Source organism: Calypte anna, chromosome 15 (assembly GCF_003957555.1).
Source record: "Calypte anna isolate BGI_N300 chromosome 15, bCalAnn1_v1.p, whole genome shotgun sequence".
NCBI classification, from domain to species: Eukaryota; Metazoa; Chordata; class Aves; order Apodiformes; family Trochilidae; genus Calypte; species Calypte anna.
Genome location: NC_044261.1, coordinates 2037554 through 2061108, shown reverse-complemented (window position 1 = coordinate 2061108; position 23555 = coordinate 2037554). Strand labels below are relative to the sequence as shown.

At 40.7% G+C, this 23555-nt stretch overlaps 3 protein-coding genes across 4 annotated transcripts in view; 2 read left to right on the top strand and 1 right to left on the bottom strand.

Annotated features, from left to right (window-relative positions):
- The window catches only part of KNTC1 (kinetochore associated 1), a 33378-nt gene extending 21538 nt beyond the window's left edge, over nucleotides 1-11840 (top strand). The window contains exons 48-64 of the mRNA XM_030460624.1: nucleotides 74-290; nucleotides 789-862; nucleotides 1737-1947; nucleotides 2060-2169; nucleotides 2775-2824; nucleotides 3166-3244; nucleotides 3951-4069; nucleotides 4673-4808; nucleotides 5549-5644; nucleotides 6027-6083; nucleotides 6484-6538; nucleotides 6623-6686; nucleotides 7622-7751; nucleotides 8745-8834; nucleotides 9133-9278; nucleotides 10085-10175; nucleotides 10428-11840. Of these exons, the coding sequence (XP_030316484.1) occupies nucleotides 74-290; nucleotides 789-862; nucleotides 1737-1947; nucleotides 2060-2169; nucleotides 2775-2824; nucleotides 3166-3244; nucleotides 3951-4069; nucleotides 4673-4808; nucleotides 5549-5644; nucleotides 6027-6083; nucleotides 6484-6538; nucleotides 6623-6686; nucleotides 7622-7751; nucleotides 8745-8834; nucleotides 9133-9278; nucleotides 10085-10175; nucleotides 10428-10484 (1782 nt within the window). The 3' untranslated portion in view covers nucleotides 10485-11840. The remainder of the gene's footprint in view (nucleotides 1-73; nucleotides 291-788; nucleotides 863-1736; nucleotides 1948-2059; nucleotides 2170-2774; nucleotides 2825-3165; nucleotides 3245-3950; nucleotides 4070-4672; nucleotides 4809-5548; nucleotides 5645-6026; nucleotides 6084-6483; nucleotides 6539-6622; nucleotides 6687-7621; nucleotides 7752-8744; nucleotides 8835-9132; nucleotides 9279-10084; nucleotides 10176-10427) is intronic.
- Nucleotides 11841-11917: 77 nt separating this feature from the next.
- VPS29 (VPS29 retromer complex component) lies at nucleotides 11918-15979 on the bottom strand. 2 transcript variants are annotated; one of them, XM_030460627.1, is made up of 5 exons: nucleotides 15832-15979; nucleotides 15255-15266; nucleotides 13326-13517; nucleotides 12618-12853; nucleotides 11918-12282 (listed from the first exon to the last, which is right to left on the bottom strand). In XM_030460627.1, the coding sequence occupies exons 1-5, from the start codon at nucleotides 15832-15834 to the stop codon at nucleotides 12165-12167; spliced, it is 561 nt and encodes a 186-aa protein (XP_030316487.1). In that variant the 5' UTR covers nucleotides 15835-15979; the 3' UTR covers nucleotides 11918-12164. The 2 variants fall into 2 exon arrangements, with proteins under 2 accessions (XP_030316487.1, XP_030316488.1); XM_030460628.1 differs by lacking the exon at nucleotides 15255-15266.
- Nucleotides 15980-15988: 9 nt separating this feature from the next.
- On the top strand, nucleotides 15989-23531 carry RAD9B (RAD9 checkpoint clamp component B). The gene is made up of 11 exons (XM_030460684.1): nucleotides 15989-16103; nucleotides 16913-16983; nucleotides 17536-17685; nucleotides 17961-18075; nucleotides 18944-19043; nucleotides 19380-19486; nucleotides 21446-21552; nucleotides 22021-22085; nucleotides 22566-22688; nucleotides 22837-23098; nucleotides 23400-23531. Exons 1-11 carry the CDS (start codon nucleotides 16070-16072, stop codon nucleotides 23529-23531), a joined length of 1266 nt encoding a protein of 421 aa, XP_030316544.1. The 5' UTR covers nucleotides 15989-16069.
- The last annotated feature ends 24 nt before the right edge of the window (nucleotides 23532-23555 follow it).

Genomic DNA, 23555 nt, shown 5'->3' with positions numbered 1-23555 from the left:
TCTTTCTTTTGCCTTATCTTGGCCTCACTCTAGAACTTCTGACAACTTTTAACCTTCATTGCTGCTTTCTTAGGTTTCTCTGGATACCTTGCACATGTCTGCAGCTCGACATGTCTTTGAAAAGAAACTGAAACCAAAAATATTTGAAATGAGGAGCAGTGGATACACATCAGTTGTCAACAAGGAAACAACTAAAACTGTGCAGACAATTCAGTCATATCTCCTGTCTATAATTAACCCAGAGTGGGCTGTAGCTATTGCTCACAAAATTGCACAAGAATTTCCAACAGGTAAGGTGCAAATGTGATGGTTCCAGGGGTAAAGTAATGGGAGGAGTAGAATGGGCTTGAGAAAAGAGATGCTAACCTGTAACCATATATTTGATCTGTATTCTTGGATAAAAGCTGGAGAAGTTTGAGAATAAAACTCTATTTGTCTCCAACAACCAATTTTGAGCAGCAGACTGGACCAACAGCCAGTTTATCACACAGCACCACTATTAAATCCTCTTTTCTCTCTTTTTGTCTTAAAGTTTCTGCATCTTCATCCCATCTCCAGTCAAGTTTTTCAGCAAAAGCAAATATATCAGCCAAATTTAAGCTAACTTGTCTACTATCTGAATCCATATAGATGATTTCTTTGGTTTTTTGCTCAAGAGCTTTCTGAATATTTTAAATAGTCTTTATTAATTTTTTTTAAATTATTTGAAATAAAAAGGATGTACTGTATGATCTACAAAGGATTAATGAAAACTTTACAGACTTCCTCACTTTTTTTCTTTAATAAAGGTCCTGACCAGATTCAGGCATTGAAGTTCTGTCTCTATCTAGCTGAGAAATGGCTGAAGAATACTACAGCCAAGGTAATGGTAAACTGCTGGCAGAACTCTTGTTGTATAGCTGAGTCTTTTGTCTTTTGGTGTTTGGGATAGTGGTAAATTGTCTATTAACCAACCCTGATATTTGGGCAAGTCTGTGTAAGTGACCCCTCAGAAGAACCTTCTCTGTTACTGATATTTTTCTGTTCCCAACCTGGCAAAAATGAAGCTTACAGTTCTTGGAAGCTGGACAAAAATTATGCAGCTTTAAGGAAGAAAGATGAATTTGTTCTTTTCCCTCTTCTGTGCATTTTTCTTGCTGCAAGAGCACGAGTTGGAATCTGTTCCAGCTGTCAGATCAATATCATTATTAACTTTTGCTTTGAGTTCCAAGACTTTTCAGCATTTTGTAGCAGGATATTTAAAGAAAGTGCTTTGACTTCATTATCACACTCATTTTTACATGGTTGGTAGGGAGAGGTGAATAAGAATCTCACCCTTGCTTATAAATGCCAAACTTTCTGTGGTGTTGTTGGGACACAATGAAGATTAAATAGTTCTCTGGTACTTAGGCACATTTTTTAATTGAATTGGGCCAATTTTAGCAACCAAGGTTCAGTATTAAATCTCTTTTTTTCTCTGCCTTACCTCAGAATCTCTTAATTTTACATACTGGTGCATGCATAACAAAATACCCATATTCACTTTTTTTTTTTCCCAAAACACTTGATCTCTTACTCCAGCAGCATTATGAATACCATCTCTTTGCAGTAAAAATACAGATACAGAGACACATCTGAAGAACAAATCTCACTACCCAGCTCACTGTTTTAAACTATAAAAAGCTAAGATTATTTTCCTAGTATTTTTGAGTGAAAGGAGGTTGTTTTGTATAAAACTTTTTTTTTTTTTGCTAAAGGATGATTCACATGAAAAAGCAGAAGTCCTACAACAGAAGTTATATATGCAGTATAAACGATCAGCAACAGAAAATGTTCTAATAACACACAACCTGAACACTGCAGAGCATTTAAAGTCCATTGGGAAACCAGCAAATCTAATAACTTTACTGTATGAACACCACAGCATAGACCAAAGAATCCAAAATCCAACAGGCAGAGATTATCCAGGTGAGTATCTTCAAGCTGGTTTCAAAGAAGCATTAAAAAGTTCTTTTAGAAAATGCTAGGTGAGGTTAATACTTGTTTTATTTTTATTTTTACACTCTGCCTATTTATGTAGATATCCACATGGCAGCTAAGGAAATAGCTGAAATTAACAATCTGGATTTGAACAAAATTTGGGATAAGCTGCTGGATAAATGGCTGTGTCCAAGTGTCCTGCCCTCAGACGTGAGTACTCTTATAGGTTGGGTTTTGGAGAAAAGTGGCCAATTACCCAAAATATGTATATTTTATAGCAGACTAAGGTTATTTTGCCTTTAGTACTACTGAATCCATTTAAGGTGCACCTGAATTAAGACCCTTACAAATTTCAGTACCTTTCTAATACTGCTGCACACCACTGCACTGCCTTGAAATACTTTCTCTTCTCTGTATAGAGATTAAAATCTGATTTTTGGTGCTACAGTAATACTGTGTAGCCAGCCTCAAAGGAGTTGTGAATACAAGAGTACCATGATCAGAAACAGAATGAATCCTCTCCTTTGGCAACTTAAATATCAGTTAACTCAATATCAGTTAACTTAATATCAGTTAACTTCTGTTTCTGCAGCATATAGCTAGGAGAGGAAGGACAAGGAGCAGACATTGCTTCAGAGTACCAGATGTGTTGACTGCCAAGCATATGGTTAAATAAAGGTCTGATAAAACCTTTCCTTGGCTGCACTAGCAGGGGTGCCCAGCTTTTAAGAGCAGGTTTAAGCCAGGATATGATGCAGATACTGATCTAAAGTTAGGAAAAACTCTCACACCTAGATGTTGATGTCTTTTTAAAGAAAAATCAAGAACTCTTTGGTGATGTCCAGGAAGATGAAGAGCTCCGAAGGTATGTGTGTTGTCCTCCATATAATGTGGCCAATTATTGATAACTTGCAAGTTGAACTATGTGTGGTTTTAGCAAAAAATCTAATAATGTGTGTGATTCAGAACTCACTGCTCTGTTCTGGTTTTTTTACTTTCTAGTGACACTAATTTTGGATCAAGCACTCAGTGAAATACCATCTGCTGTAACTTCCAGCCACGTGTGTGCTTACACAGCTACTTGGAAGTTCTCTCATTTTGGATATCCTTGGAATCTCTTAATCACTTTTTGACATAGGAATGTATTGGAATGAATACCAGTATATTGTATTTCAGTAGCAATTAAAAACAACTTTATTTTTGCAGAGTTGTGTATCTACTTCAGTCACGACCAATGGACTACAGCTCAAGAATGCTTTTTGCAATTACAACATCTGCCACATCTGTGAGTTTCTACATTTTTATTTTAACTTCCTGCTTATGAAGTGTTTACCTCCTATAGAAACCAAGTGTTGACTGCTGAACTGGATGTGTTTCAACCTAAGGAAATTGAGAGTTTCTATACATTTTGGAAATATATTTGTTTGGCCTCTTTCTTTCTCCCCACACAACTTTGGAGCAAAACTGTGGGGTTAACTGAATTTTGCTATTAACTGTCAAGAGCAACTCTGGGTTTTCTAAATTTACTGAATTACCTGAAAATAACATCATTACTTGTTTTCCAGAATGTGCTTTAAGCTGGTGTAATAAATTGGCTCACTTTGGGTGGAATTAAAGCAGAGTGGTAGAATTATTCTAGGAGAACCTTAACCTTCAGTCTGTCACACTTAATAAATATACTTGTGATACTGTATTTTTTTGTCTGCATTAAAAGTCTTAAATCTAGAAAACCACCAGGTTTATCAGTGTTCTTTGAAGCTGACAAATACTGAATAAACTGGTTAGCATAAAAGTTGAACATGAACCAGTCTGTTATTTAGTTATATAAATATATTTTAATATAAATATATTTCTACTAAATGAATAATAATAAAAATATTTAAAAATAATAAAAATTCTCAGAAAGAATCACACTAGACATATATAGCCCTCTTTCTGGTTGTCTGTCAAATTGTTGTGACTTTTTACTGTTATATTTTTTCTCCTCTCAGCCCATTGGTGTTACCCAGTTGACATTTGCTCACAGGAGCAGAGCCCTTAAGTGTCTGCTCTACCTGGCAGACACCAGCACTGTGGAATCACTCTTCAAGAAACCAATTGAGAAAGTCAAGTAAGATGAATTTCCTTCAGCTGTTCCTCAACAAGGATGTTTTTTATCAGTATATACATATATAGTCTTTTGAAAATTGTTTTTTTAATTTTTTTTTACATTTAAAACTCTCTTTCTGAAGTTTCTCTTTCAAATGCAGTCCTCTGCAAAAATCAGGAACCACAACCCCAGCAGAATAACCTTCTTTCTCTGAAAATACCTGTAGAACTTAATGTCTAGAATAGAGTTTCTGTGCTGGTAATCTGGAATTAGGGCCTTTTTAATAGCAAGTGGTGTTGTGGACTACATCAGACCAGGTAGCCATGGTATTTTAATGTGTATTTTAATAAATATGCAATTTTTGTGCATGAATTAAATTTTAGTTAAGAGTTGTAGTAACTGGTTTATCTATAGAGATGATCCAATCAGGTGAATGCTTCTCTAAGTAATTACCAGAACATTTTCTACAACTAAGATCAACAAATACAGCCTACATTATTTTTTCATTTAAAAAAAAAGACAAGAGAACACTTTCAGTATAATCCTGAGCTTGGTTATGTGAATTACAACATAATAATCACTGTTTGTATCATTAACTTCTGTTTTTTGGGGGACTTTTTACAGGTATTTTCTAAAATGCTGCATTTATCTGGCAGAGTTTGAAGTCTTGAACATTCCATATACTTATGAATCATTTCATAAGAGCCCTAAGGAAGGAATGATCAAAGGGCTGTGGAAGAACCACAGCCATGAGCCCACGGTATGATTTTTAAATCCTTTGTCATTTTTGTTTGCTACACATTGTGTGAAATGGGGACCTTTCTGCAGAGCAGATGTATCTCTGAACAGATGTTCCTGCAGTGTGCTGCTCTGTTCATGCATTACTCATGATTCTAATTAAAAATACCAGTGAATATGGAGTTACTCAACAAAGGCAAGTTAAATGAGATTACCAGGTAGACAATAGAATATGACAGAAAAGTTGTACTTAGGTCTATTCAGGCTTCAACAGTAATACTTCTGATTTATTACCAGACAAATAAACCAAAACTTTAGTCTTCCTCTAATCAGAAAACAGTGATATCACGTTTTTGCTTTTGTTTTACTTCTCCTCACACACAGATACATCTATATCATTCTGAAAGTGGCTTGGCTGTGGCCTTTCAGGAGTTAAACATCCCAGAGACACTGTAAAAATCTAAAATTACACTGGAAAGTTGTAGTGAAATGAGGCAACCAGGTGCCAGGGAGTGAGCATGAGCTGTGTCAAGCCCACCTGTGCCTGATTAGGGTGGGCCCCCACTGTGCATGAGCAGGACCAGGGGGCCAATAAACCCTAATTAGGCACAGGTGGGCTTGACACAAGCTCATGCCACTCTCTGGCAATTAGTGGCACCTGGTTGCCTCGTTACACTACAGAAAGTAGTAAAGTTTTGAAGATCATGGATGTGTGTTAAAATTAATTAATTTGCTTTTTAATTAATCCTTGCTCTCCCTCAGGCTGTCAGACTGGTGACAGAACTTAGCCTAGAATACAAAGTGTATGATTCACAGCTGTGGAATGGCCTGCTACAGAAACTCCTTGGGTTCAATATGGTAAGGAATTTTTATGCATGAAGTTCTGCAGTGAGGTGAGAAAAAAGGATTTTATATCCATTGGTTTCTACAATATGTGATAGATGCTTAAACTATCAAATTATTGATAATTTCCATGGTTTGGACACCAGTTATATTAAGACTGCCAGAAATCTTGGGTATGTACAAAGGTAACATATGCTGCTACTGCATGTGAAAATTGAATTAAAGTATAAATCATATTTCCCTGTCCATCAGTTGCTCCTCCCAAAGGAACACAGGTACCTTGAGGAGCTGTAAGTCTGCACCCCAGACACAAAACAAGCAGCACAGTGCAGTTCTGCAGATTGCCACCAAACCTTCAAAAACACTGTAGCATTTTATAATGATTTTTTTTTTTCAGATTCAATATCTAAGAAGAGTTTTGATAGCAATTACTGGGATTCCTTCATTATGGGAGGTAAGCAAATGCTCTGCAATTCCTAATTATTTTTTTTTTCACTGAACGTTAAGGCATTTAGCATCCTATTTGTGTGGGGGTAGGGGTGAATAGCAGCCATGAAGAGGCATATATGACAAGATTATCTTTGGATTCTTTTTATGACAATGCCATATTTAGGTGAATGTCATGGATAATCACTGAAATTACATTTTGCACTTGTAGTTTCTTCAGTTCACATCTGTCAAAATATGGCAAAATCAGACTGTGAGATGAGAGCAATATTAGGGAATAATTCAGCCAGGAAAAAAAGAAAACTGAAAGGCTCTTCCACATACAGTGGTTCAGGGTGTCTGTCTGTCTGTGTCTACAAGTTCCAACTGTGCTGGGCTCTTAATTTAAAAACCTTTGTTGTCAACAGATTCCCAATTTCAGTCGAGCTTGGAGAAGTGTAATTCTGTCACCACTTCTCACAGGTAAGGTTGTTACTGGCCATCAGGCTTGTATGGTGACTTGGTTAAACATTTCCTTTAACATTAACTTAACTCTTTATTTCTTAGCTTCATCTCCACCAAGTCCCAAACAGTTAGAGGAATGTTGTGAGTGCTTTGTGATCCTGCTCAAGTAAGTAGACAGCACATCCCCCATTTCTAGTGCTTTGAGAGGGAATGGCTGCTTGTAACTTCTCATCCAACAAACACAGATTCCCTGCTGGCCCAGAGACTGCTCACAACATGTGCTGTAACTCTGGACTTTGGACATTTAAATTGTACTGGGAACTGCTCTCTGAACTGGGGCTCAGATCAGCACAGCCTGCTGAAAACCAGTTTATTTACCCAGTTGCTGCCCCCAGGAGGGACACCTGTTCCTGTCCTGACCATTTCTAAAGGTCTCATGCTCAGTCCTAAGAAGCCAGTGAATATCTATCTTAGCCCAAAACACAGCACATTTCCCCAAACATTAACACAGAATGCAAGAGAAAAATAATTCTTTTTCCTGCAAAGAATAAATCTGACATGAGAAAAATCAAATAGCTGCACACCTATAAACATGGTTAATGTATGAGCTCATGTTGCAAAACATTCTGTACATGAACAAGTTTTACATTGCCTTTACAATGTAAAAAAGCACAATAAATCATTATCATGTTCACTACAATCCTCAGACTTGCTCAAGAGAAGAGCCAGAGCTCAGAGAGCCTGACTTGAGTCAGAAATGAGTTGGGAAGGACTGGAAAGTGACCCAGCTGAAGAACATCCCCACACTGCTGGTACATAGGTACCAAAGCATCACTGTTGGCCAACACTTCCTTTCAAAATAGAAAATGGAGTATTTGGGGATTGGGTGGGGTTTTTTTCCAAGCTAGAAAACCATCATGCTTTTGTATTCCCTGAAACTTCATCTGATTATCATCAGAAACAGGCAAGCTATGTGAGCTGAGGTAAAAATGTAACTGTTCCATCTGGCTTAAAAATCTCAGTGCAGTTTAACTGTCAGAACTAAACCACCCAGTTATCCACCTCACAGCTGACAGCTTCCCTCCTGATCTCCCTCTGAAGGTGTCCTGTGCTGGCTGACCTGGATGTCATTGGAATTGCTAAACAATATGCACAGTTGGACCTTTCAGCTTTTGCTTTGGGGTGCCTGTTGCTGATTCCTCAGTCTGAGAAAAGAGAACAGCAAATTCAGGTAAAGAGGAAGTTTTGTGTTCTGCCTGTGCAAGGGAAAAGTCCTGAAGTGTTTTACATTCACCAGAAACCATGAAAGATGGGAACTTACAATTCCACCTTATTTAAACACATCACTGCTTGGCATTTCCCACCCACCAGGGCTGTTGCCCTGAGTTTCTCCTTCTGAAAAGCATCATAAGACCACTTCCTCTTTTTTTTTTTAAAGCAAAACCAGCTTGCTTCAAGTCATCCTCAGCAGCTGTGTCATATGACTTTGCTCTTTGAGGGTTTGAGGATGTTTTATGGGATCTCACCCATAAAACCAATGAAAAAACCCCAACAAAACCCAAACTGTAGGCATCTTCCTGCCAGAGCAGTGTGCACTTGGTGACTCTGTAATTGCTGAGGAGTTACCAGTGGGCTACTGTTCAAACAGATTGTAGGAAAAGTACTGAATCCTACTCCAAGAAAGTGTTGAGTGAAAGCTCCTGACTTCCAAGAAAGATGCTTGATCTGCATCACAATTCCTGTGTCAACCTTTTGCTTCAAAGCCACATCCTTGCTGTCCTTGTGCCTTCAGTCTCCTTTCACTATGCTCTTTTTTCTCCCAGATGAAGCATTAAAAGCTGTTCCCATATGTCATAAACTGGCCCCATACATGTCATAAACAAACTGGGACTTGTAAAATTACCTGAAATTCTTAGGTTTCCAGTCACTGAAGTTAAACTGAGAAAGAGTTTCCCCAAATTACAGCATTAGTGTAGGACAGTCTGCTGGCAATGAGTCAAAAAACTCTGTAACAGTTACAGCAAAATACACTTTGAGAGTTAAAAGCAATGAGTATTAAGCTTCTGCTCACACTGCACAGATCCTGGTTTGCTGATTTCATGTTTGTATCTAGAATTTCACAAGATTTAATTGAGCCTGAATAAATCAGCTACTTCCTCTGAAGGGGGAGGTTCTATTTTAACCATTCACAGAGCATTAATGGTTTGTAATTTATTTTTGCAAGGGTTTCTTATCAACGTGTAACCCAGAAGCTGTGCTGCAAGAAATAGATGAACAGATGAACACTGGAGAAGTCGTGGCATTTGCCTCCCAGGTAAATCAATAAAATTACTTCACCTGCCTGTGACTCACAGGCTTTCCCAATAAAGAGTACACAAAACCCTTTATTTCCCACCCCCTCTTTCTCCTGATCTTGCCAAGTGTTAGTTACCAAAATAGACACTTCAAAAATACAGAACCATTTACAAGAATTCCTGTATTTGTATTAAAGTTGTGCAACTGGAAAAGTTTTCTTGGCCATCTGTACACCCTGCTGTCTTAGGGGCTGCCCCTCTCTGTAGGATAATCTTGTTACTACTTTTTCCTAAATAAATGTTAACTTAAATCTATAGATCAGAACTTTAGTTTTGGACAGCATCATAAATGAGAAGCTCTATGAAAAATTCTTGAAAACCAAGTATTTTCCACTGTTGAAGCAACAACTGATGAATACTCACAGAATGAAGGAACTGGTGGATTATTTTGCCAAAAAGAACTGGTAAGTCAGTGAGATGAGTCCTGCATGCCTGAGAGCAATTACAGACATTGAATCCCTCTATTTTATTTTCACTTATTTGAAGTTAAGGAGATTCTTTAGTACTCCAGGAACCTTTAAGGGATTGCTGTGTTAAATGAAGAAATAAAGTAAAAAAATCTTTGCATCCTTAGGATAGAGCTTCCCAGTAACAGCTTACTGAGCCCAGACTGGGAAGCACTCCAGTTGCAGTTAAAATAGCAGAAATAACCCAAGGGGAAAATAAACACTTCTGCTTTGAATCATTTCATCTTACCTTAAGATGAATCCAGTTGAGGGGCATCATGGACTCACAGCTTCAGCACTAAGAACACTCTGAAAAAATAAATAAAGGCCCTGCCTGTACTCAGGGCTCAGGAATTAGAGGTTCTGAGCTGGAAATACTTCTTGTGTTCCACTTAAATAAAACAAAGGGTGTTGCCACTCAGCAGGGTGCAGGGCAGGCTCAATCAGGGATCCATCAGGAACTCACTGCACCTGAGCTCCCTGCACACCTGCAAACTTCCATTTCAGACCCCAACCATTTGTTACCAGTTACCCTGCAGTCCAAATGGGGCAGGAACCAATCAATATTTCCATTTTTGGTTTATTAACAGACCCAGGTTCAATACTCTTGTCCTGGCTTGCTTTGTTCTACTGGGAAATGATGGGATCTGACTTTAAAGATGTGAGGTCATAGCTTGTTTTTATTCCTCAGTGTTTATAATCTAAATTTGTGGCTTTTTTCAGAGAACTTGTTGACAAAGTTGATAAACTTTTGCCTCCTACAGCATTGATGATGCAACAGCCCTAATTCAGGAATATCAGGAGAAATCTGGAAATCCCATTCTTGCAGATGTACAATCAGCTGATCTTCTCAAGGTAAAACAAACAACTCTTGCACCTCAGGCAGTATTCTCTCCTTTTTTCTAAGACTTTGAGGAAAAAAATACTTTCTAGCTGATTTATTTTAGTAAAATGCTACTTTTTTTAAAGTAAAATGTATCCTTACTTCAAATCATTCATTTTACTTAAACCAAACCTGCTAAGATTTATGCTCTCAAGTATTTCCACAGGTTTTACATTATATCATCTTTTCCTAAGCTCTGTTAATATTTTTCTTTTCCCTTCCAGATGTATCTAAATGGACCCGAAGAGACCTGTGCACAGAAGTCATTGATAAGCTCTTGATTTACCCTTTTCTCCCTCTCCTGGCAAGAAGAAGGAGATGCATGAAGAAGGCTCATGCTGGGCAGGTGAACATTAAACTGAAATATTAATATTGGGGCTTTTTACCAGAAGCTGCTCCAAGCTTTCCACATTTCACTTCAGTTTCTTCTCAATATTCTGTCCCCACTGAAACAGAATTTACAGATTTACAACAGGATTTTCTGTTTCTATTCAAGAGTAATCTTCATGTTCAGCACTTTGGTTTTTAGGAAGGATTAAAGTTTATTTTATTATTCTGTATTTCTCCATGTCTAGGTCTGCTGTCATGATCACATTAACATTTAATTCAGATAAATAAAACCTTGCCTAATTATGATAAACTGTTTTTAAAACTGCCAGTGGTATCCTTCATGTAAAACACACTTTGTAGGCAAACTGTTCACTACAGTGAGCACAAATAAACACTTCATGTCCATTTTGGCCTCACAGTATTCCCTAAACCTTTCTTTAATTTTCAAGTTGGCAGCAAATTGATGTTCCAGTTAGGCACTAACCTTCCTGGAATGTCTGCCAAGGGTTTCAACTTTGTTTTTTCTGTATGGCTGCATGTCTTTCACTGCATGAAATTGCAGTTCAGAGCTTCCTGAGACACCAGCCTGAAATGCTTGGCCTTTTCCTCAGGTACAATAATGTTTATTTTTAATAGGCTGAAGTTATTTAGCCAGTTTATGACACAGAGGCAAGTTCCTTTAAGTGCTGTGGAAAACCATTAGTTTAACTTCAACCTCCATGACAAACTCTTCACAGATTTTTGCCCCCTCCCCATCCTGCACTGAAAAAAAGCCATAACAAAGGCCAACAGCTGAATGTTCCTCAAGACAGAAGATAAAATAGCAGTTAGCAGCCATGAGATATGTTAAATTATGTTGTTCCCTGCAGCCATGAGGAGAGCCCAAAGCTCCAGCCACTATTTTAGTCCTCAGTGTGAGTGCCATCTGGAATCATGACATCATTTCAAACCTCTGGACATGGAGCACAGAGCAATCCACAGGTACTGTGAGGTACAGCCCATAAATAAAGCCTTTCTTAATTCTTAGATTTAATTCATCATTCATTAAAGCCTTGTGGGAGCTGAAACTGCTTTGATGAGAGGAAAAAACCTGAAGTTCAATTTTCTGCAGTGAAATTACTGCTGTAAATGAGCAGTGAACTGCAATATTGTGATATTTTCAGAATCTATTGATCCATTTTATTCCTTTAACTTATCTGGGAATGTTAAAAGGGAGAACATGAAATGTCAGGTGGTTTCTGAAGCAAACCTAACACTGCCCCAGAGCCCTCACTTCTTGTTCCAGCTGCTCACAGTGATCCTTCAGGTCAAACCAGAGCATCAGGCACTCTGAAAGCAACTCCAACTCTTGCATTTTTTCCAACAAGGGTTGATAAAGCTTGGCTTTTCTAGGAAGTGGAGTTTATTACAACATCAGGGAACAGTATTTAAACAGTTATTTTAATGGAATATTTTACAAATCAGCTCATACAGAGAAAAGCAAGCACAATGCTGCTTTAAAGTTATTACAAATAAGCTACATTGCTAAGCTGGTACTGAGGAAGTGGAATACTGGGAGTTAGCTATCAGGTAGTGCAGTAACTTCGAGTTCAGAATGAGATGGTAAAAATACCAGACAAGCAAAGACATTTTTAAGACTTTTTGTACTCAATTCTTTCTACTTTGACATCATCTCCAATGAGTTGGTAGACATATGTAACTACTGTAGAAGCCTGGATATCCATCAGCACAAATGAAGGAATGATATTGCTGGAAAGAGAGGGGAAAAAAAAAAAATCATATTAAATGCACATAAATTGCCTTTAGCTGTGTTTCACCACTGCTTCACAGAAATCACTTCATGAAAAACTGATATAAATTGTATAAGCTGATATAAATTTTATAATTTTTTTATATTTTATATTTATTTTATAAATTTATTTTATAAGCTTCATCAGATCTGAAGCTTGATTTATTTATTTCACTCAAGGAGATTCAGCAACTCTCACCAACCCTTCCTCTCCCTGGCATTTGAAATATAAACATTAAACCTTCACAGCTTCAGAAAACACCCCCACCCCAGGTATTCCCCACCCTTCACCTACTTTTCTAAGGCATGATAAGCTCCTGTAGCTGATCCTGGGTTGATATAGAACTTGTTTTCATGCTCAAATGCCTCAAATTTGTGTGTATGTCCTGAGATGAGGATGTCCACATCAAACTGCCTCTGCAGCAGGGCCAGGCTGGCCATGTCACCCCAGGGAATAACCTGGTGCCCATGAATCAGCCCAATTTTGAACTGTCCAACAGTAACAACTTTCTGTTCAGGATAATTCAGGTTCTAGAATTAAATTAAAATAAAATAAAAAAACCACACAAAGAGAGGTTAAATGAGCAGATTTATGGTAATAAGAAAAAAACAACTCCAGGCAACGCCAAGAAGAGAGGGAGGAAGCTTAAGGAAATATTCAATGATCACCCCTACTGCTGCAAACTGAGCTACAGAGCTGCTTGTATGAAAACTGGAGAGTTTGGTGGGATGAAGGAACTCCAGAGAGCTGCCACCAGCAGCTGCTGGGCTCCTGGGCTCCTAAAAATCATTTTTATTCCTACTGAGAGCAGATAAAACCTCATTTTGCCATTCACATTACTGACTGGAACCCCAACTCTTTTGCTCAGTGTTCTTTTCTTCTTCTCTCAGCAGCACATAACCTCTCTGCCCACTTTTCCTCGCATTCCAAACAACCCCAATGCTTCCTTTATGGAAAAGATGCCCCCCAAAATAATTGTCATTATCCAGAGAGTTCACTAACCTCATCAAAGTCCCCTCTGACAACATGAACATCCCCAGCCAGAGTCTTGAGGTAGTCATAAGTGTCCTTGGTGCAGAGGTTTCCTGTGCAGAGGATGTGTTGGATTTTTCCTGGCACCAGCAGCTTTTTGAACTTGGCTGGGAGGCTGTTGCATCGATGTGGGATGTGGAGATCTCCTAAAACTAACACCAACTTAGCAGGGAAGGAAGATGAGTGAAGGGAATTACTGAGAGAGGAATCACCAGGACACAGAAAGCACTGCAATGTCCTATCCAGCACTTTGCATTTTGATATAAAAGCTCCTGAACTAAGAATGCAATGCTCATGGAGTGTTGCTGTACTGAGGGAAAACAAGTGGCTAACACAGAACATTATCAAGAGGGAGCCCTACAAATCCACTTCAATTTCATTATTTTTTCTCTGAAAGCTACTGGAAGATATAAAAAAAACCTAAATGTCTCACTGCTTGATGTGTTTTACCTCAATCTGGGAACAACCAGAAACCTGTGCCATTTATTTGCTTCTGAACAGCCCAAAAAATAAAAACCAAACCAAAAGGACATCTCCAGTGCATGTTCTCCAGCACAGACCTGCCTAAATTCTGGCAATTTCCCTTTAAAGCTGCATCCTGCATCCACGTTGCCCTTGACATTAATTAACTTTTGTTAAAAAAGCCACAAAGAACACACAGAGCAAATCCCCAACCTGTCAATATCTGACCAGACCTGGAATAATGCTCAGAATTCCCACTCTAGGAACCCCTGAACAAGAGAAAAGCTTTAAAAATAAAAGCACTGCAGAGAAGATGAACCAAACTGCAGCACCCACTCTGCTTCCAGCACCAGAATTCTGGTTTCAGAACAAACTTAACTCAAAACCAAGGACTCAGGTGCAGTGAGAACACAGCTCAGTGCCACAGGCTTTAAATCTGCAAATCAGGAAATAATGCAAACAGCAGCAAAAAAAAAAATATGCAAAAAGGACATGAAAAGCTCTGTGAAGCTCCTTTAGTTATGCCACTAAAAAAAAATAATAATAATCTGGCTCTGAGGAGCACCCATAGCTCCATGGGTTAAAAACCTGGTTTATTTTCCAGCCATAATGCTTTGTTAGTAAGAAAAGTCCTAAAATAACAAGAATTAAATGTGTCTGGAAAAAAGACACAACCCAGAGAGATATAAAAGCAGTCACAACCAAGCTGGGAATTCAGCATTTTAAGATTTGATTGTTTAAGTTTTTAGGCCATGCAGAAAACAACCAAAAAAAAACCCAAACCAAACCCCAAAGGCCAGAGGGAACCTGAGTGGGGTTTTTTTTGTTAGGGTTTTGGTTTTGTTTCAAACCCGTGCAGCTCTGGATGGTTGGAAGCATCCCTAAAGCATCCCAGGTTTTTAATCACTGAGCTCTCAAATTAAAAGTAACCCAGGAGAGAGCAAAAAAAAAAAAACCCAAAAAGAATGAATTTTTATGGTCTTTCCAGAGTTGCCAGTGAGAAAACCCCTCAGGAGCATCAGCCTGGAGGTGACAATAATGGAATAAAAGTCAAAAATGGGTAAAAATTTCGGATTTGAGCAGTGGCAGCTGATTGATGCTCTCACTGATGCTTCAGGGATGCAAACACCTGATGGGGATTTAATGTTTGATAAGATTCCATCTTTTAATTTTCACCCCTGAGTTCCCAGGACTCCAAGGAAAGCTCAGGAAGCCACAGATAAAAATCCCTGAGGGGTGTTTAACACCCCACGGGTGTGTGGGACCCAAAACAGAGGCAGAGAATGAGGCAGAATCGGGGTTTGAGGAGCTCGGGGTTGATCTCCCCGGTTTGGGGAGCAGCCCCCGAGTCCCACGAAGCCCCGGGAGAGGAGCAGGGACAGGACAGAACCGAACCCTGAGCAAGGGGTTAGTGACAGCCAAAGGAGTCAAACTTACTCTGTGCCCCGCCTTAGGAATGGAGGAGTTGATTGCAGACAGGGGGGGGATGAAAAAGAGGGCGAAACATGATCAATGTTAACGGGAAAATGAAATAAAATAATAAAAATAAAGCAACAGAAGAGAAAATACAGCCGAATGAACAGGCAAATGGTAATTAACTGTTGATGTTATGAAAGAAGCGTTAAAAACTTAAATCTATCTGTAGGTAGGTAATTAAAATCGATTAATAAATGAATGTTAAGGCGGCCCCGGGGCCGGTCCCTCCTCACACGGCCTCCTCACCACCGCCGGGCCCTCAGCGGCCTCCGCCTCCTCTCAGCGCTCCCCTCCCGCCCCTCCATCCACCTCAGTTCGCTGCTCGGTGAATTCCTGACAGAAAAACCTCCCCTGAGCGCCCGCCGGGCACCGACCCCGCTCCCCCCCGCCGCACCGCGGGGCCCCGCTCCCCCGCCGCACCGCTCCCCCACGCCCGGCGGGTTGCGGGCAGCAGAAACGAGCCTGGAATCCCCCACACGGCACAGCGGGGCGAGTGCCCAGGGGGTGCGGAGGTTCCCGGGCTGCCCCCGCCGCTCACCATCCTGCCCGGTACCGCCGCCCGCTCTCCCGCCGCTGCGGCTCCTCCCGGAAGCGAGACCGGCGCTGCCCCACCGCTACGGCACCTCCGAAGGACCAAACTACCCCGAAACGCGTTTCTCCGCAGCCACCTCCCTGTGGTTCCATCCGGGTCTCTAAACCCCGCCCGCAAGGGGGCGTTTCCCGCCCTTTCTCCTGTGTGAGGGGAAGGGGGGGGGGGCGGTAACGCGGCGGGCGCCATGAAATGCGTGATTGGGGGGGCTCATCTCAGAGGTACCCGAGGCGGACCCAGGGCAGGCAGCAACCCTGAGGCGATGTGGGGGGAACACGTCCCCCAGAACGGGGCTGCCTGAGGGGCGGGAAGGCTCAGAGCCGGGCTGGCAGCCGCGGGGATGCGTGAGGGGCGCTGCCCTCCCTCAGTGGATTCCCAGTGTGAGGGGCCCGAAGCGCTGCGGGTCAGGGCAGAGCTGCTGCTGCCTCATCCCCAAGGCGACAAAAGCGTTTTTTATCTGTGGGACAGCAGAGGGCTGTGGTTTGTGGTACTTGCAGGTGGAAAAGCCAGCTGGGTGCCTCCCTCTGGACGCTGTTTTCTTTCCATAAGCCCCAAAAAGCCCTCCCGCACGCCACATTTCACACAAAATTCTGTTCTCCCAGTGCCAGGGTGGGCAGAGGCAAATTCTGAGCCCCAGTGCTTGTTTCTTCTGCGTTTCTTAGGGCTCCATCTTTTACAAGCGTCCACCTGCTCTCTCTCAAGTCATCTTGCCCACCTCCTGGATGCCATTTCTTACTAAAATGGTGTTTTATACACCCAGATTCAGTTCATTTCTGGTGAAACGAGGTCATGGCAGTTGCTGCAAAGGGACAGGGGGGACTCCAGGAGCACCTGGTTGAAGGCAGCTTTCAAAACAAGGTGTTTGAGCAGCTAAAAAGGAAAAAGCAGTGTTTGCCACCACACCATAAGTTTTCTTTGAAATGCACAGGAAATGTACAATGTTTCCGATTAAGTTATTCTGGAGAAAACGCAGTAAATCTTTTTTTTTTTAACTTAAAATGCACATTGCATTGTTTTCTTTTCCTGCTAGTGTTTGGAAGAGCAATACATGCCATAGCCCGGATTAGTGATGAGTTTTGGTTTGACCCCGTAGAAAAAGGTGTAAGTGAATTTAGTGTTTTGTCATTTTTAAACCTCGATGGAAAGCATAATATTTAGTTTGTTGGATATTGTGTCATTAATATGCCTCCAGTTAATCCAACACCATTTCCAGCAGAATGAGGGATTTCTCTCAAAGTTTCTCACTTAAAAGTGATCAACACAACTTGCTGGGAAGCTGGAAAAGCAGAAGCAGAGAGGATTTTTTTATTCCTTTTTTATTTTTGAGCTGCTGGGAATGTCTCTGCTCATCTCTACGTAACCTGTGGATGGGTGTACAGGCAGATTGGTTTAGAATAAACTCCAGTCCTTCAAAAGCAAGCTGAATTTTATCTGTTTAGGTAACTCACACTTCCATAAATTTCATTCCTGTGCCTGCACTATACCAGTGACTTCTGACCAGTAACACTGGAGGCTCTAAGTGTAAACCTCATCTTTAATTCCAGAGGTTTTGTGGCTTAGGTGCTGCACTGAAGCACAGGGATGCCTTTCTTTTGTTAAAGGTTCAATCTGAAATGGTTTTGAGATAGTAAAGTATTTTATTTGTATTTTCAGCTTGCCTTAAGATCAGTGAACTCTTCAAGGTCAGCATATGCCTACGTCTTCTTTTCATCCATGTTTTTTCAGCATTACTGCTGGACAGCTGCAGCTCAGCCATGTCAGAAGGAAAAACAGTTATCCCTCTCTTGTAAATTGATAATTAAGGTACATTTTAATGAGTTGTTATGCAAAGCTTTGTAAGCAGCCAATTAGCCCAGCTTCCAAATGAAACGACAGGGGGAAGTGCTCTAAACTCAAGCACTTCTGAGCAGTTCTGCAAAAGAGAGCATTGGTATTTATTTACAAGTTGTACCTCCATGGCCATAAAAAAGAAACACCAAAGCTCTAAAAGCAGGAGCTTGATATAAACTGCACAAAACTCAAGAAATAACACTGCAAAATTGTAACCTCTGCACTGATTTTTTTTGTTTTCTTTACAGTCAGTTCTTCCTGTATTTAGATGTGTAAATACACTGGAAAGGAATGTAGAGAAATGCAGCATTTATACCAATATTAATGATCATCACATAACTTTTCAGCTCTTCTGCAGACATGGTAGGTTACACATCCAGACTTTACAGAAAGAAGCAGTTTAAAACAGCAATTTTGGGACAATTATTAACTGAATGGTGTTGATGGAACATTTTGCCAAACAGCTTCAGCCTCTTCAGGTCATAATTTGTATTTATCAAGCACATCACCTTGTGAAGTTACACCAGGCTTTATCAGATGAACATTCCTCAGCAGTTACACATCCTGTATATTGCCAGCCTGCTACTGAAGACATTTAGGATTAGGAGTAAATTCTGAAAACAAGCAAAAAAACAACAAAATTCTAGAAAAGGAGGAAAATCCTGGTTGGCAGGTGTTTGATCCTGAGGATTTTCCCTTCCAGCAGTTCATCAGCAGGGTTACAGGTACATCCATCAACATTTGTCTTTCCAAACTCACCAAGAACCATCATGATGAGCTGTGCTCTGTGCTTTTATATTATTAAAACCCTAAATTATATTAATAATTAAGTCATATATTGAATTAGGGCTTAAGACACTTAAGCTCTGGTAGCTCATGCTTACCTGGAGATAAGAGATCTGGAGGGTTTCTATCCCACAACCATTTATAGAATGATTCCAGTTAAATACTGCAGCCTTTTTTTCCTTTGCATTTGTTGTACTTGCTGCTCTTCACTTATTTCTTGGGGATTTTTAAAACCTCAAAAGCTGGAGAAGCAGAACTAATAGGATGAAGGAGTTCACAGATTAATCCAGGTTTCTGGTTGTGGGTGAGTTATTTCCATGCAGCCAGACTGAGTTGCTTAGTTACTTTCTTCACTGAGATTTCCTAAAAGAACAATTAATATTGAAAAAAAAACATTGAACATTTCAGCTCAGCACTGATTTTTGTTCCTGTCCTTTATATTTAGGTGTTGTAAAAACATACAATCTGACATTTCAGGAATGTGACCCATTGCAGGCTGTTTTTGCAAAGCACTTGTGTCCAAACATCCTTAAAGTCCACTCCAGGTAAGGAAGATTAAAACCAGCTTTTTTTTTCCTGAAAAACAATTCTGCTCTCGGAGTGATGAACATCATCAAAATCTGATTAGAGCACAGCCAAAAATGGTGAATTTTGGGCACATTCCACCTGAAGCTGTGCTTTCATTTTAAAGGAAAATAATCCAGTGGTAATAATACATATTTTTAAAATGAAATAAAGCAAAGTTTTGCTTTGAGAGGCAGCACCCAAGATCTGGCTTCTCACCACCAGCAGGGAGCAGCTGGTGCTTTTCCTGGCAGCATTTCTATGAAATGTGGGTTTTGTGCACAGGAACTCTTTTAACATTAAATGACATTTTGCAGGCTGCTGGCTGATGTCATGATTCACTTCCCAACCAGTCAAGAAGAAGTAACCTTAGCAGTTACTCCAATGAAAGTTTGTTTCAAGAGTTACACAGAGGAGGACACTGGTAAGAAAATTCTAATTATTGGGACTTTAAAACCAGGAGGACATTGATAAGAAAATCCAAATTATTGGGACTTTAAAACCAGGACACTGGTAAGAAAATCCAAATTATTGGGACTTTTAAACCAGTTGAACTAAAGGAATAACAGCTGTTGCAGCATAAGTGGGAAATGCATTTTATGGCTGAGGTTTTTAAAAGGAGAAACAAATATATATGGATAGATTTCAAGTCGTAGTGCCACCCTCTGGTTTTAATATATTTTCAGTAGGTCTGGTTTAGCATTAAATAACATTAAATAACATTAAATAACATTTCTGTGGTGGCAGTGGCAGGTATCAGACCAAGCAGCCAATTGAAATAAATTATGCCACTTGCTGTGGGCTTGAACAGAGGTAATGACTGTGCTGCAAGAGCAGAAGCATGGCAACAGACAGGAAAAAAGGAGATAATTTCATGTTTTAAAAAGAACTCTTTAAATCTGAATTGCATAATTACAGAGTTGATATCATTACAGAGTGGTTTTTAGGATAGGGGCAATGCAGGGTGTTAGCTGGGCTGAGGCTTGTGCTGCTGCCATTTTCACCTTTCCATCTGAGCTGGAGAACAATCTGGGTCTTTAGGGTGTGACTCAAACTAATTTTCAAGATGTAATTGTGTTTTTGAAGTAATTTTCTTGCATTTCATATAATAAGGGGATGCTGCCAAAGCTGAGGATAATGACCCAAAAAAAATAAAAATAAAATGAGTGCCTTGAGCACAGGGGTGGGCATCGTGCTGAAAAGCTGTGAGAGGGAGGGTGAAGTGGTGGAAACTGGAGAGAAACAGAAAAGAAATTACTGAAAAGATGAAAAAGAGTCCATTTTGAGTGAGCAATTATGCTTAGAAAAGTCCATTCACAAGGGTTAGTGTAGGAAAGAGCAGGTAAACATTTAATGAGGTATCAGAAATGCCAAACAGCCCAGGAGAAAAAGGAGGAGGAATGAGGAGCATTGCTCTTGATGTGCAGCATGTGATGCATGACAATGCCTGCAGCCAGTGTTCTGCAGGCACTGAAACAACCTGTGCCCTTTGAACACATAACCTGGTGGTGTCTTGGCTTTTTCCACATTTGGGTTTAATTTTTAAAGTAAGAAATGACACCCTCTGCCTCAGCTTGCTCTTGTTTGCACGGGGTTGGCTCTGCCTTGCAGAACCTGGCAGCTGTCTGCTAAGGATTTCTTCCTGCAGCCTGAAGGAACTTCACAGGAGTGAATCTGGGCATGCAGTGGGGGCTTGGTAAAGGCTGAGGGAAAAAACAAAAGCAAAAAAGCCTTTTGAGCAGGGAAAGAGAAGCCTGGGAAGAGTTTATAAATACAGCATGGCACTGGAAGAGAACTGGAGTGGTGTGGAGTGTTTTGTTTTTCTGACTGCCTCTAATAGGATGGGGAGCACAGAATCAGAGAATAATTTGGGTTGGAAGGGGCCTCTAAAGGTCATCTAGTCCAACCCACTCATCTCTTACTTTCTTGTCTAATGGGCACAAGGAACAATAGAACACCTGAAACTGAAAAGCCTTTTTCCTCAGGAAGAAATTCTCCTTTAAAACAAAGGACCTGTGTCCACCTTCATTGTCCTCTGCTGATTGGCAGCAATTACAATTCCTTTATCCAAGTCAGGAGGAATTTTGCTCCTCCCCTCCTCTTCCTCTCTGGGAGGAATGCACAAAGCAGGGATCAGGTTGGATCATGCAGTGGAACACAGAGCAGGTTCTGTTAAAAGCCAGTTAATTCCACCCAATATACTGTGAATAAATTGAGGATTTACTTAATGATGAGGTAAGTGCAGATAAATAGACACATATCAGTGTTAGTCACTATAAAAGTACAATTTAGCTGATATAAAAACTTCATGGTTAGAATTGTACTTTTCTTGAGTCCAAACTTCACTCCTTTGAGTCCCTGACTTCCTTCTTGTTTCCAACAGATTATTCCAAGACAATGCTCACTGAAATACAACTTCATCCAGATGAATTTGACTACTTTCAAGTCGGAGTGGATTCTGAAGTGACATTTTGCCTTAAAGAATTGAGGGTAAAGGAAGAATTTGTCTTGAAAATCAAACATTTCCTGTTTATTTGCCTGCCTTGCTGAGGACAATGCAGGGTGGCCCTGGGACACGTTCCACCAGGCCCCCTGATTGGCAGCAGCATTTCACCAGCTGATTAGGGATTAGCTTTTAAACCCAGGATCTTTGGGACACTGCCCAGTCCCTCACAGTGCTCTTTGAAGGACAAGCAAAACATTTTGAAACAACCCCAAACGTGGTTTCAGTGCTGGGCAGACACTGGAACTGTGCTGCAGAAACCTCTGTGGCCACACAACTCCCATGAAGAGAAACTTCTCTGGCAAAGCTCCAGGCAGGGAAGGCAAGAAACACATTCTAGAAGTAGGAGACTCATATCCTCTTTTTGCTAGGAACAACACCTGGGATAAACTGACATTCTAGTATTAATCTTCTGGTTTTAAAAAAGTGCTTTACCACCCACCTCTTATCTACAGGGCCTGCTGGCATTTTCAGAAGCTACCAGTGTTCCTGTCTCAATCCATTTTGATGTATCTGGAAAGTATGTTTGGAATATGCCTGAGGAGAACTCTACTGCATTTACAGCTGCTTTTTGTCTGCAAGTTACTCAATGAATATTTCACAGATTTGCATTTCCTCCCAAAAGCTGCATTTCTAATCAGTGATACAAGGTTAAGTAGTTGGTTGCTACACTCATTTAACAGCAGCATTGCTGACTGATGAGCAGCCACAGGTTATCTGGACACTGCAGGCTCAGTCTATTTTACAATGATTTTATTTAGTAGTCTGAAGAAACACTATGTTTACATATTTACACCTAGAATTTGTCTAGGTAAAATACTGTGCAGCATTTGCTTGTTGCTGAATTTAAATCTCTAAGGAGAAACCATCTCCTGTTTCTCAGCAGCCAATATATTGGACTTTCAGATTTTTAGAGAGAAATTTTTTTTAACCTGTGGGTATAGAATCTAAATCTGTGTAACCATGCACTCTGGTTTGGTCTCTGAATCTCTGTTTTTAGGCCAATTGCTTTCAGCATTGAAGATATGGTGCTGGAAGCCAGCTTTATCTTGGCCACCTTGTCTGATGTTGAAAAGGCCCCAGCTTCCCAGCAGCCTCCCTGCCCATCACAGCTCCAGGAAAGGTACCAGGGGGGTGAAGGAGAGAGGCAGGAGGAGGGGAGGGGAAAGGTGCTTGTTGAGAATCTAGAGCCATAATGCTTGTTTAACAGAAAACTGTAAGAAAACCACAGAAAAACCAGTTACTAACCTGCCTTGGGCTCTCCAATCCAGCTCGAAGACACATCTGGGTAAACCTGAAAAAACCTCCACGGGTGAAGACAGCAACACAGAAGCTGCTGCTCCCCAAAAGCCTCAGGGGAACAGAAGAGCACCCGACACAGAGTCAGTGAAACCTCTGAGTCCCTTGGGAAAACACAAAAATAGCCCTCAGGTGACCAGGGGAGCTGTGACAGGCACCCAAGGAGCAGCCCTGGGGCAGGAAGAGGAGCACAGCAGGCTGGGAAGAGAGGCAACAGCATCTCCGTATCAGAAGGTAAGGAGGCTGCCAGGGGAATCCCTCTGCTGGACACTACCTGTAGTCTGGGGGTTGCTCCATGTCCAGAGTCAGTCCTGCATGTGGTGTTCTCCATGGAATCAGCTTTCCCAGCAGTACAGCTGGCAAGAACCACCACGATCCTGTTTAATGCTGGGAATACTCAGAGATGCCAGGTGTGCTTCTGTAGGAAACACTGCAGAATGATAAATATTTTAGTGGCAAAAGCTTCAGAAATGATAAACCCCCCAGTTCTGTATTGCATGCAGATTCTTACTTCTGTCACTGTTGCCTTTTCCAGTTTCATTCCTTATTTTTTGGAGCAGTTTCTTGTAAGGAGAGGGAAGCCTTCAGTCACACCTTCCACAGTTTAGCAACAGCGAGCGACACCGAGGAGGATTTTGGCAACATGCAGAGCTCTCAGGTTTTCTAGTGACACAGGAGGTGTTTCAATCCA